The sequence below is a fragment of the Anas platyrhynchos genome, chromosome 4 (assembly GCF_047663525.1).
Source record: "Anas platyrhynchos isolate ZD024472 breed Pekin duck chromosome 4, IASCAAS_PekinDuck_T2T, whole genome shotgun sequence".
NCBI lineage: Eukaryota > Metazoa > Chordata > Aves > Anseriformes > Anatidae > Anas > Anas platyrhynchos.
In genome coordinates, this window is record NC_092590.1 from 68769163 (window position 1) to 68784048 (window position 14886).

The window sequence follows — 14886 nt, forward strand, 5'->3', positions numbered from 1 at the left end:
CCAAGGCATGAATCAGAAGAGAAACAGCAATGAGAGAAATTATGCAAAGTAATATGATGAGGAACTGAAGGTGTCCAAAAAGTGCAACGTTTCACACTGTCAAAATATTCAAATGCTGGCAAATAGTGCTAGATAATAATGTATCACCACAGCAACACAGTGCTCAGAAGGGCATTGTAACTGGCATAGTGCATGCTGCTTGTATCTTAGGTACAGGGTAAATACAGAAGCCACTGCTCTGATGCAAAACAATCTTAATTGATTGAGATATTCAAAACTAATTAATAATCTAATGTAATTAATTAATTATGGCAGTTTCAATGAACTGATACTACATTTTTGCATAATGAAAAGCAGTGGACATCGCTCACCTACGTTTCAGGACTCTAACCATGAGCCCAGAGTCTAATTACACACTAGACCTCTATCACACACAAACCCACACAGGCAAAACTGCACAGCAATGCTATCAGGGACCATTTCCATGCATACAACAGGAATTCTTACAATAAAAGAAAGCACACAATTGAAAAAAAAAATCTACTGTAATAAGTTTTACCTCTGTATCAACCAATTTCCCTCATATTTTGAGCTTCTCATTTGTGTTATTCAGAAATAGTTTGCAGAATCTATTACTTTGGTAAAAAATTAAAAATATAGCAGGCTTAAGCTGTTGAGAAATGCCACTGCTTGCACTTACTCAAGAACCCCAAAAAAATGACTTATAGGGTAAAATTCTGCAACCAGTTCCTTCTAATATGTACTAGTTTTTCTTGACATCTAAAGAGCTGTGAGTTTTGAACAGTTTGGATAATAACTATAGATAAGAGTAGCTCTTTATCTCCTTTTGGAGGGAAGAGGCTGTTGAAAAAGGGAAAGGATGAGGGTGGGAGACAGATTAGTTGAATGAACCTAAAGCATTGTAATTGGGCTACAGAAAAGACTAAAAACTAAGCTTAAAAATGTTTGCATTGCTATTTATATGCTTGTTGGTAATATTTTAATGATGTCTGTTTCAAAGCAAAAAGCCCAGGTCAGCTCACCCAGTTGAGTTCAGATACAATGCACCGATGATTAACCTGCCTTTGCAAACCAGCAGCTCCCGACAAATGCAAGTGGCACTGAAACAGAGACAGTTCTCAAACTGCAAAATGACTTGCATCTTAGCAAACACTAGTCATTGAAAGTGCTAGTTAATGTTTCCTACCTTTGATGGTTTCCTTTGGCAAGAGCTAATGCTGATTTATTTAGATGTATCTTTTCCAACAGTTTTCCATCTTCTCTCGTGATGGAGAAAACCGGCATGCAGAGCAATTTCTAAGTGAGGATCAGTATAGACACTTAGATCCTTTTGCTGCTCTGACAACCTTCTCGAGGCTGTCCATGCTACAGGAAATATTTTGTTCAAATAGACGGAGTCACATTTATTGCGTGCTTCAGTATTAATGCTTGTATTATAAGCTGCTGAAGTACCTTTCACACATCACTAGGTTTTGTTGTTAGTGAAACAGCAGGGGAACAGACATTTCAGAATGAACCATTATTCCACACTGCAGGCAGAAATTCATACACCCTGCTGTAAAGAATTAGTCTCGTCTCTCTGCTATACTGAGACTTCTGCAAAGGGAAAGGCAATTGATTTACAAAGTGGATGGGGATGCGAATAAAAACCAGCTCAACCCTAGGGGAAAGAGAAAAGCAAACTACAAAGAAAAATACTCATGTTTTAATTAATATGCCACTGAGGTATAATTGCCATTTAATTGACATGTACATAACTGGCATTTCTAGTCTCAGTCCTGTCTAGTGCCTACTGCATTTCTTACCTCATTTTAAAGCACCATACAGTTATGATTAATAGATTTAAAAAATATAGTAATTATATTTTCTAGATATTTAAGCAAACAACAAAATGTTAACCCTCTCTTCCCCATATACTGACTTCCATGCTGCCGTATCAGACAGCATTTAGACCCATCTTTATGTTTAGCAAATGATATGGCCATTATCACCAGTTCGTGTAGGATACATTTACACCACAGCCATGTAGCTGTAAATCAGGGGACAGTTGTAGAAAAAAGTCTATTCAAGAGGTGAAAATATCCCTCAGCACTTACAGTAGCAATTAGGTTAATTAGGTTGCATGGAAATAAGTCCCAAAAGACCTTTCCAAAATCATATACTCCAACATTTTACACTGTCAACTTTTATTCACATCAAATGCAAAACACCAGCTAGCAGTGACAGAGAATCATCTTGTTCATCAGCTACCACTACAGTTGGTCATGGAGGAGCTCAGCCTGGCCATAACTGCTGCAGTTGCCTATCTAAGCAAGAACACCTTATTTCCTCACAGTCTAAAATGAGTTTGCCATCAAAACATCACCAGGAGATTAAGTTTGGATATTAAGTTTTCTCTAGCAACCTAGGAAATCATTTGCTGAAACAGCAGATGAAGAGAAACATCCCCCAAGTTATATCTTACTATAGGCTGTCAGTGGTAACAAAGCCACTGGAAAAAAAATAACAAAATACAAACACCACATTCAGTCTGAGATGTTCCAGGGAAGTGACTTTCTTTAGAAACAGTGAAAAAGAGTTACTATTACAAGGTAGCGGTGAGAGGTCATCTGGAGTACAATGTCCATCCATGCTGAGAGATTGTGATTCCAGCTGGCAGTGGGCACTGAGAAAGTCTACCAACATCACAACATGAGCTTGGAGCTTCTTTTACAAGCTGAGGATAATTTGGCTTGTTCATTTTAGCAAATGAAAGTTGGTAGGAACTAAGACTGTTCTCTATAAATTTCCCTTAGACTTCATCAATTAAAAGGAAGAAGATCAAAAAAGCTAAAAATCAATCTTTATCAGAAGAATTAGCAACTGTAGACTGACCACATACAAATAGAAAAGTGCTGGAATTGAGATAAAGTTTCTAATTATTACAGGTTAAAGAAACCCATCCACAATTCCCAGAAGAGGACCAGAAGTTGCTGGCTGCCACACAGTACTTCTACACACCGCATCAGCCTTCCAAGCCTCTGCACAGGTTGTCCTGTGGGAAGGACTGGGATGAAGGGAACCCACCTCTGTTCCCTCTGAGCAAAACACAACAAGGAGATCGATAAAAGTTCACTAAATAAATGGAAAGCATTCTTTGGACAGAAAAGAGTTTGTACCAGCATTTGGATTATCTTGTGAAATATAGTATATTTTCATAACAAAACAATTACACTTATTTTGTCTATTTTTGTATGTCTATTAGCACAAGTTGAGACTTCAATTAATAAGTAACTACTTGTGATATTAAAAAGAGATAAAAAATGTTTTTAGTGCCAAATGAAGAGGAATAGATTGCAACACAACAAAATGGAAATGAATGGTTATAAAAAATCAAAAGCTTATTATTTTAAAATGTGTTTATTTTCTGTGCTACTGCTTGATGTCCATTGTTGCTAGATGGAGAACAAAGCTGCAGCATAGACACATGTGATAGCTATAGCACAAAGAATAAAGTCTTCTTTTCCCTAAAGTCTCGCAGATACACTGCATTAAGTCAAACTATAAAGCAAACTCCAGCCACCTCTTCCTGTCCATTTTAGATGGGAGGTTTATCAACATATATATTCAGAGGGGAAAGTAGGACAGGGCTGATGTTGTGTTAAACAGTGCCCTTTAGGCTTTCATGAGCAAACCAAACCTTATCCATACAATCACTGGTGAGAAGGGCTTTTGTAAAAAGAACAGAAAAATTGTTTCTATTTAAGGCAACAGAATAATTTGTGGTCTCCATAAATCATTTGCTTGTCCCCTTTTGTGTCTTTTTCAGTACAAGTTCCCTGGGAGGCTGAGGGCAAGACAAAGTGGACTAAAGAGGAAGAAAGCCAAGAAAGGAATTATAAACAGCTATCCTATGTTTAAGCCTATTTGCTCCATGGAATGGATCTGGCCCTCAGAAAATGGGCTGAAGGAGGAATTTAAATAACTAAATCATCATTGTATTTGGCTGCCAACCTACAAAAACAGCCATATTTTTAATAAGTTATCGGTAATTCACACTAGTTGACTCTCCCTTCCTCTTCTGCTGAATAAACACTTAAAATGAGCAAGTGTTGGGAAGGGAGACAGTATTATAAAATCTGGACACAGAATAATTGTGGAAGCAGCTGTCCTCCTGACATTATCACAGAAATCAGAGATGGAAAAAATCCTATTAGGTCATATAGTCCCACCCTTTGTCATTGCAGGATTGTTCCCTAACGTAGATTTTCCAATGCCTTGTCCAATCTAGTTTTAATATGATCTAAATGATAGCTTCCAGCAGCTCTCCTGGGGGACTATTCCCCTGGCTAAAAAGTATCACTATTAAGATTTCTTCCTCTCTTTAACAGTAATTTGCCCTACTATTTCTATGTATCTCTAGATTATATTCAAGACCACAAAAAAAAATACTGAAGTACTGAAAAATGTTTCAAGATTCTACACAATTCTATCTAAAACCTCAAAATATGACAAGCAGCCACAGCTACTTTTTTTTCTATCCTCCTGACCAGGAGGTACACAAATGTCCCAACAAACTGGCCAGTGACAAACACGCCCTGAGTTTGATACCAGACAGACTGAAGAGATCAGCCCCAACTTCAAGCCTTTTGAATAAATCTGTCTGCTACAGGCAAACAACAAATGACAACTGTGGTAGCAATGGACATAGTCTCCATGTTTTTTCAAATTTGTTTGCCTAAGTCACAACTTTTTTTCTCTCTTATTCATGAAATAAAGTGTGCATACTACCTCCTTATCTGGCTGTTCTTCACCGCTGACACAAGAACTCAATGGGAATTTTCTGAGATCCCTCAGAGAGGTCCAAAGGCTGGTGGAAATCACAGGTCCGTAGAGGGCTGAGAGTCAAATCAGGGAGAGGCACCAGCATTATCAGTCCAGCCAGTGGACTGATCACCATGTAGGTATTACACTATCTGTCATCTCTTGCCCATGTAAATGTGGTGGAAATGTAAAGGAAAAACACTAGAGATATTTAAGAGGAAATGACCAGGTTTGGGAGAGTTGAAGATGCACACAAATCTCCAGTTACTGAATATCAATGTACCCGTTCTAATCCATTGCCTACTTCATACTAAGTTCATCCTAGCTTTCCTATTTGAAAGTGACACTGTCTGATGCTACTGTGCTTTTACAGATTGCAAAAGTTCTTTTTCCTACATATCTGCTCCCTCTTTTTAGAAGTGTTTTCAGAATCAGAGTTGATATTTTCATCCACACTTAAATGCTATAGACTTCAATCAAAGTCGCTCCCAACCTGCACAAGTAGCAAAATAGTAAGAGTATCAATGCTACAGCTTTCTCACAAGAGCCACATTACAGGGGGTAGGCAGGAAGGACAGGGGAAAGGAGGTAATGCATGCACTAACCAAAAGTCAATGAATCAGTGATGGTAAAACTCGTACAACACCTTTAAAGAATTATCTTTTCTCAAGTTTATTATGGTCCATCTGCAACAAAAACAAGGAATTCTTGTGCTGCTCAATACACTCTCACCAAGTAATTACAAGAGACTGATAGAGATGTATATGCCCACAGACTTCACAAAGCAAACTGAGCTCTGTTACTACACAGGCCACATTGTACCACACGTTATTGTTTAACCAAACAGTGGGTAAAATTCTACCAAATAAAAAGAATATTTTTGTACAGATGTTATTAGAAGTCTATTTTCTGAGATGTCTATAAAACATTTGACAATAATAATTTGAAATATTTCCCATGCACTAATCCCAGTAACACATTATGCCAACTAGTACAGACTCATTGTTTCCTTCCACTTGCCTCTCAATTCCTTCCACAGCTATTACTGTCTACCATTTGAATAATTAAGCCTGTATGACTAGCAGCTATTTCTCTGGCAGATGTCCATTGGGACTTCTCCAGGTTCTCTGAGCTGATGAAAAGAAGGAAGCAGAGATCTGGGGAACCTCTTACTAATTCCAGTACTGCTAAGGCTTAACAAGATGCAGAGAAAGGGCAGATCCAAAAAGTGGATAAAGGATAACATTGACTGGATCACCACACACTTGGATCCAGGGCGAAATTCTATTTGAATCAAATAAATTTATTAACTTCTAACCTTTGGTCACGTACGTGGAAACCTCTTTTGGATAAAGCATAAACATGCACTTAGAACAAACAGTCTCCTTGCTCAAAACAAACAAACAAACAAAACCTCCCAACAACCAACCCTGAAATGTAGCTCATTTCTGGGTGCAAAAATAAATTTTATAAATTTTGCTCAAAAATAAAACTAATTCTAGTTTTTCAGCATCTTCACTGTAAATCTGGGGAATGTCAAGCAGAATCAGAGCAGAGTTTACAAAGGAATTTCACATAACTATAAAAATGTGTCTGATAACCCATTCACATCCTACTTCTTCTACCTGAATGTTCTTCAGTACCACAAACATCTATTTAGGATGTGTATTATCAAATCATTAAAAGATGAAACAGGAAACAATTATAGAAGTAATTCCTACTATTTCATAAAAACAAACAAACAAAAAAACATTAAACCATTGAATTAACACTCATTTGTGAGCATAAGAATATGTGGAAAAGAGCAAGTCTCTTTGCATACTTGAGATTTGTTCAAATGACAGATTCTCCTTACCTCGAGCACTCTTCCTGTGATATACTTTTCACAATTGTCACATCTGATACCAAACTTTGCATGATAGTCTGTTTCACAATATGGAATGCCATCTCTAGGGAAGAAGGACAGGCAACACAGAGCTTTACATAGGCTTACAGGTATTCTGGAGGATTATACAGCTAAAATATGTTAACAATTACAATTTAAAAGTATGAATAATACAAATGGGAGTCTTAGCTGTTTTTTCCTAAAAAGTTGGAATCAAGGAACTCGGTCTACTTCACTGAAATTAACCCATCTGTTAATTCTGCATTTATATCACAATTTTTCAAAATTTTGCATTTAGATCACTAAACAGTGGAATGAAAAATAATTGCTTTAGAAGAAACTGGAGACTGTTCTCTTGTGTGAAGTGCAAATTAAACATAGTTAAATCTGTTTGGTGCATTGCTGCATAATATGCTAAAAGAGGCAACGATAAGGTGGATTTATTAGCAGAGGCACAGTTTTATTGGACTTTTTCCAGGAGAAAAATAAGTATTAATTTTATAGCGTATCAACTGGAATGGACTAACGTATAAGTTATCACAATAATTGATATTATTGTGATAATATCAATTATCTGTTGAAGAAAGGATGTTTTTTTCTATTCAGTTTTGTTTTGAATTTAGCTTTCTTTTAAAGAGAGGATTTCACAGTAGCTATATATTTAAAACATTTTTTTTCTTAACAAATAGAAAAAAAAAACAAACAAAACCAAACAAAATGTACCAAAATACAGCAGAATAATGTAGGATTTGAGATAATGCAAAACCATGTTTAGGAACACCCTTTTTTAAAGTATTGTTTTCTTGGTCTCTGGTTCATGCTCCAAAATTAACTTGTATTAATCTAAACCCAGAAAATTGTTGAAAGCCAGTGGGACATTGGCTGTGAAATCCCATAATCCCATTACCTATGAATCTCTGGGTGCTGGTGGTTGTTAGCTGTTTAGGAAAATTTCATCATATCAACACACTTCTCCAAAGGAGAAATTAATCCCAGTTGTGTTGGCCAGTGAAAGCCCTGTATCTCATCAGACTGATATGAGTGCTGACATGAGACTTTGTCTGTGTCTGTGTTTTGTGCTGACTCTCACTGCTGTCATCAAATTCAGTCCAAGTCTGATGGCATGAGGGTCTGGAGTAGTGCAAAAAAGTCTGATACATGCCTCTTTAATGAACATTTAGAGAATTTTTTTGCTTATGTGAAACACATGGAAACATTATTCACATTACAGCACTGCATAGAGCAAAAGCTAACAGAAAATTAAGGGCATATCTGCACAGCTTTAAAGCATACTCCACCTTTAGTATAATTGCTTTTAGTATAATTGCTTTTTTTTTTTTTTTTTTTAACCAATACCAGGTAAATGGACAAATTCTACTTCTACTTGTTTTTCTTTGCTTTTAACATAGATAGATTGTGAATCTTTAATACCTCTAAAACCATTGATAAACACAAAGTAAAGGATATACAACACTGAATTAATCATTTGCTATCATTGTACTGCTGAAAACAAGGGAAAATGCTTTGAGCTCCCCCCCTCAACTTACTTGCTGATGTACTCTGCATTCAGTAGCTTGCCACATGTATTGCACTTAAAACAGCCCAAATGCCAGTGTTTGTCCAAGGCAACCAATGACTGCCCATTTTTTATTTCTGAACCACAGCCTCCACAATCTGCAAGAGAAAAATCCAGTATGAGTGCATCACATGCTTTACATGCACAAGCAACGATACACATCACTGCAGTACATGAATCCACTGCTGTCCTAGTAACAGCTTGTGCATTCTCTAAAGCTTGCTACTGTGGTCCTGTTGTAATATCCTAGATGACAACAAATCATTCAACAAACAACCCTACTAACTTAGGTTTCCTAATAACTTTGGTTTTATTGCAATTTCTTTACAATCTGTTTAAAAAAATATGTAAAAAGGAAATGTTGCTGATTGAAAGTATAGAAAATCAGTCCTAAATAAATAAATAAAGACCTAAAAGTTACAAGACTAAAACAAATAACTGATTCTTTTTATAAGACTTTATTCCAGGTCTGACAGTTGGCTAATGTTTCAAAATACTTTTTGCAACTTTGGAAAAAAAGTAAGCTGAAATTCTGATGTGCAATTTCTGCAACCACGAAAAGTATACCAAAACGTAAGAGGCATTAGAAATTCCTGAATCATAGTGACATTGGATATGCAACATGCGAAAGTGATGGCTGGCTGTAAAGACATTATTTATAGAAACTCACTTATATAAAGCTCCAAAAAGTTCTAAGAAAACTTAAAAGCAAGCCATGCTGTAACTGGATAATATAGCCTAAGCTAAATCGATTAAACAGGCTGCACGTGAAGTACTGCTTTACTGCCCAGGAACTGTAATTGAAGATAAGACTTTTGTATTTATTTATGTATTTATTTATTTTTAAGAAAAAAAAAAAAGATGGATGCTTTTGATTGATACTGATTCTAGTATCAACAACAGAGTAATCTTTCTGATTTGTATGATCTAATCTGAAAATATATATATTTTTGGAGGAATTCTTCATATATACCAACAGTTTGCTAGAGAAAAGACAAAACCTGAATGACACATTAAAGAGTCAGTTAAAGATGCCAGAGGAGAAAAAAGAAACCATCTTACATGGAAGAGAAAGATACACAAAAGCATTAAAAAAAACCAACAACCACCACCACCACCACCAACAAAGATTTATCTAGTTATTAAGAAAGTGCTCCAAACATAGGATCTCATTAAAAGATTTAAACAGTGCTCTTAAAAACTTTGTGATTTAGGATTCTATTTAGTTGATTACATGACCCTAATGAGACACTCTGTTAGTGCAGTTGTAAATGTTTAATTTCTGAGCACAAAACAATAAAGGATAGTTCTTATTTTCCTTTAGTGGATTTGGAATAGTTTAAGGGAGTTATATCATGTCTCTTTAATATCACTCTGTAGAACACCAATATGTGGAAACGAGACCAGCATAAAAGTGTGTGCAGAACAGATCAGAACATTTGAATTTTTGCTAATAAAAGAGAACATTTGGGTGTGTGCCTACATTTAGTCCCACAAGACAGTAAAAACTTCAGTATCTATATTTAAACTGCAATCAGAAATTTGTTTGTGATCTCCCATGCACCAGGGGTTTATCTGGTAATCTAATTTAATCTCTCTAGTTGAAAGCTTATTTCACAAACTTAATACAACAGTGTGTTGAGATGTCATTTGCCTTTCATATTGCTTAAGCTTGGGTGTGCAGAAATGCAGCATTCTGGGGGTGCTGTTTTCTTTGTTAAATTCCAGATAAGTAAAAACAAATATTGTGGTTGCTATGCCAACACTGCCTATTGATGTGATGCCCTTGTCTTCCTGTCTTGGGTGTAGCATCCTTTGGTGACTCACCTAATCTCAACCAATAACTCTGCAGAACACACCAATTTGTTGCTACCTATTGATATTTTTCTCCAAGTACTCTTTCAGCATCATCACTGCCACAAGGGGTTTTCACAGATAGTGTTTTATAAACTTAATAACAGAGGTAGGTAGGCATGTATATAATCATAAGAAATTATGGGGCTCGGGCAAAAAGCAAGTATTTCACATTCTTCATTTATTCTAAATGTAATGTATAGAAGAGTTCAAAACTAAACGGCGAAGACAAAAACAGAGGATGTGGTCAGAGGGGGCTGTCATGCTGGGAGATCAGTAAGTCCTAAGACATCTCCTCAAAGCATTCTTAAGCTCAATTCAGAGATAAATAGACTAACAAATAGCATACATAGCACATATCAGGGATTCAGAGGCAAGAGTAAAACCATGTTAACAGTCGTTCAACACATATTACTCAGTCCTTTACTCAGCTTGCTTGAGGACGCATGTTTTTGTGCACTACTGTTCTTTCATAAAAAGAATTGTTTGTTTAAAACATGAAGTTCTTTTCCAAGAAGACTGTTATTAAAACAGGAAGATACTAATGCTATTTATTGCATTATGTAATACATAGAGTAGCTCCAGACAACCATTCTGGACTTTCAATTTTGCACTTCAACCATGATGTCATTGACACTGAGTTGTCTTTGTCACTGCTTGTTTATTCCTGAAATGCTGGCTCTAGCCTAAGGGTTAGCAAGTGATTGAAAAACAGATGTTATTACATATTTCTCTTTTACATATTGCATTATTTTCTGAATATTGTCCAAGTTCGTTCTTATTCTTTTAGCTATTTGGTTAATTTCCTGCATATCATCATTTGCCAGACTTATGTATCCAGCTACTTATACACAAACACACTTACATGCATTTGTGTCTGCAGTGTTTCCCCTTAATCCCTCAAAGCTCTGTTTCCCACACCATTGCAAACCAATTTCCTGAGGCCCTTAAGCTTTGCAGCTTCTGAGTGCTGCATGTTACCTTGAAATCAGAAGATGTTGCCCTGCAGCAGCACTGCAAGAAACTGGGGCACTGGAGTAAGAAAAAGACAAGAATGGACATAGCGTGGCAGATATTAAAGATATTCTTGAACCACAGCTCTTACCCAATTCCACTGAAACCTGTAGAAAGATTTTCTCATTTTCTAATGAGACTTAAAGCAGACCTGTATTTGAGGTTTAAATACTTGCATGTGTTTGAGGTTTTATTTGGAGAAAAGCCAAACTTTTGTTTTCAAAGGTCCTGTTTTGCCATAAAGACGTGCTTCCAGGACTCATTCTCTTTGAGGCATGGGGTTTGCAAAGGGTCTGCAGGTAAGGAGCTGTAGTAGCTGTGCACTGGGGAGGCATGGTGAAGGCAACTAGGTGAACTGGGGAAATACAACACAGGAAGCAGTCTCTGTGACATGTGTGTGTGGACAAAGAAAGAATTTAAGTACATTAAAGGATTCTGTATCATAGATAATCAAATGAACTTCTTCTGTCAGTAATCAACCAGGCAAATCATTTCCATTAAAGTCAAAGGCAGTTTTCCCATAAGAAAAAGAGACAGGCAATTAAAAGCCATATAGTATGGGTCTGCACATTCAGCCAGACAAAACGGATTAGATTCAAGGCTGAGGATGATCTGTCTCCAGAATAAGTGACAAGGGAAAGCACCTAAAAGAGACACGTATTGCCTCCTCTAAAGAGAATAGCAGTAGCAAGAAAGGAGTCAGCATAGAGTCTCACACTGCATTTACACAGCAGCTTTTGCTGACAAACAGAAAAAACGAGATGGTGAAAATTTCTGTAAAGGGAGAGCTGTGGGGAAAAAAACGAGATGGTGAAAATTTCTATAAAGGGAGAGCTGTGGGGAAAAAAATGGTGGGGAAAAAAAAGGGGCGGGGGAGGGAGATTTCTCCCTAAAGCGAGCTGGATTCTTTACATACAAAGATAAGCAATCTAGGTGGTTTTTCCTCAGTCATACTAAATTCAGCTTGATGTGATAGTCATTAAAAATATTTCTGTATTCATCATTTAATTAAATTGCTGTTGCTGTTTGATTACTCTTTTTGTGTGGTAGCTGCTCATGAACGAATGGGCACAGTGACAGAATTCAGAGCAGCAATGCTAATCTATGAAACCTCAGTTCAGTTGCAAAAAATGTGCTATGAAACAATCATACTTCTCTGTAGTGTATGTATCTTCTAATAGAAGTCCCCTTGATTACATTGCATACTTTAACCCTTCCTGTGCAGTATTTAGACATGCAACTGTGCCACTGATATTTCTAAATCAATCCTGGAAAACATACAAATGACTAAATCTCATGTTGGATTTTATTTTAGCTGGAGTTGGATTAAACTCTCAAAAATATTAACATTTATATTACGCCTTCTTTCAAATATTTTGATTTACTCCAGTTTTAAACTAATGTTCTGAGAGGTTCTGTGTATTATTAAGTCTACATTGGCACCATTTGTGTTTCATTTTAAAAATCAGACTTTCTCAGAAAATTGCCATGTATTTCTTCATACGACTACACTGGATTTGTTGACAGCTTTTATGCAGTGTAGTAGTAAAAACTCCAGTTACAGATTTTAGTGTAAAATTTGTTCTTTAAGCATGTGCAGGCTAGAAAGTAACAACAGAAAACAGCACAACTCCCCACTTACTTCGCAAGTTCTGTACTGGGAAGGAGCCAGTACTGCTGGAAGGGGGCAGGGAACATTTCTGGCAGATGCACTCTTTCCCATTAAAAGTTACCCGGTCACCTGCGGGAAAAGGCAGCCTAAAACAGAGGAAACAAAAGCATATGGGTTACATTCTCACACCTTTATTGAAATGAAATGTCTTTCCGTAAAGGTACTGCCTATTACTCTAGTTGATTTTTCTCTACTTGTCCATTTCTCATTCCCCATTTCTCAGACACTTGTAGGCTAAAGTATCAAAGGGACATTTGCAAATGCTGATGTTACAGCTACTTATATCAAGAGGTACAAAAAGACACCGAGCACTCAAGTCCAAATTCTTGCATATATAAGAAATGTGGTATCAGCAATGGTTGGTCATTAACAGGATCAGCTATGGAATGAAAATAAAATTGGAATTACAGGGAGCAAGTACCAGCAAATGCAGCTGTTATTAAGAAAATGATGCCAGTGGGTGATGATTTTATACCTTAAAGATGACAGCATTTGTCCTCCCAACTTGGATCATATAAAAGTCCTTCACTTAATCCATTTATACAGAAAGCAAATATTAGTGGACTCTCATCGGAGAAAACACATCCTTCTTACAAAAACAGAAGCATCTACATCACTTGTTTGTTCTATCCAAGAACAGCTCTCCTTACACTTAATTAAATCTTTCCTTTTTATCAGTGTCCTTAAAACAACAAGCTTTCTGCCATGAGCTTTCTTGTCCATGTACAGAAACACGAAGTTTTTTTCTCTTTATAAGAAGACCAGATGGACAAATCGCTGTATAATTCAGCAAAGGATGGTAGGGTTTAGAAGCACATTTCACTCTACTCAAAGCTCAACTAAATCCCAAGTGAGCTATCAAAATATGGCTTAAGTAGGGCATAAAAATAAGGCAGACCTTCTGCCTCCTTGTGAAATGTATCTGACCAGATTAATTCATTAACATTTAATTAAAAATCTGCATGACATTCCCCCACAGAAGCTATCAGATTTATACTAAAGAAGAGATTGTCTTTGCTACAAGACACACAGATACTTCTTGGTATGTACAAACATTATTTTGCTCTCTAAACTGTCTGAGAGTAGCTTATTTTACATTTGCGTTGCATCTAAATGAAAAAATTAAGTACTTCAAAAGAGAACAAAAGCTATGCTATCCTTTGTAAATATGGTTACTAAAATACATTTAAAACCAGCTAGATAACCGTTCAGCAATGTCATCCATTTTGGACCATGGGCAACACTTAAAAAAATATGAGGACACACACAGTTTAATTACCGTTATATCTTTGGAAAGCTGGTAATAGATTTTGCTTGTCATCTGTTGATGACTTAATACTCCAAATATTTGCTTCCTTCTTTCTTACTTACATTAAGCTAAGGAATAATATTTTATGGAAATAGCCTTTAAAATTGTCTTGTTCTTTCATTCAACTAAATAGTCCATGTGTGATTCTGATAGAGTCCCAAAACCATGCCAGTACAGATAAGGGAGTGCTACATTTCCACCTGTTCAACAGAATATTTTCTATGATTGATTTTACTCCATAAACTGATTAGAAGAAGAAAACACTGCCACCATTATAGCAGGCAGAGTGTGATGGAGCCAAACTACTTCAGTGAGCAGTGAGTCTGTCCCATCTTGCAGCAATGCAACAACAGCAAGCTCCTGTGTTACATATATAAAATGTTCTTTATGGGTCAATGTTATTATTCACAATGGATTTTTATATTGCTTGAAGTCACAAAGCCTTCTAATATCTAGAATAAAAGAGTTTCATGAACATCACAGAACTGTTGAGGTTGGAATGGACCTCTGGAGGTCATCTGGTCCAAAGCAGAATTCAAATGAACATAGAGTGATTTGAATAAAAATTACCCCTGATTACCCCCAAAATGTCTCAACAGTGGAGTGATATAATTCAAGTGCTCTACTAGCTTTCTACTGCCAATGTGAAAGACACCATTTAATCATATGTTCATTTTAATAAGATATTACAAAACCAAGTCTAAAACCAAGCACTATTCATTCACTTTGAAAGGTACAAGGCAAGGAACTTC

General features: G+C 36.4%; 1 protein-coding gene across 14 annotated transcripts in view; it reads right to left on the minus strand.

Annotated features, from left to right (window-relative positions):
- ABLIM2 (actin binding LIM protein family member 2) overlaps positions 1-14886 on the minus strand; it is a 138753-nt gene that overhangs the window by 64202 nt on the left and 59665 nt on the right. For 13 of the 14 annotated variants that reach the window (XM_038177903.2, XM_038177909.2, XM_038177901.2 and 10 more), the window contains exons 4-6: positions 12796-12911; positions 8257-8383; positions 6680-6773 (exon numbers count right to left, since the gene is read on the minus strand). In XM_038177903.2, coding sequence (XP_038033831.2) covers positions 6680-6773; positions 8257-8383; positions 12796-12911 — 337 coding nt within the window. Of the gene's footprint in view, positions 1-1207; positions 1488-6679; positions 6774-8256; positions 8384-12795; positions 12912-14886 lie in introns of those variants that run through there. The other variant, XM_021270025.4, reaches the window with a different exon arrangement.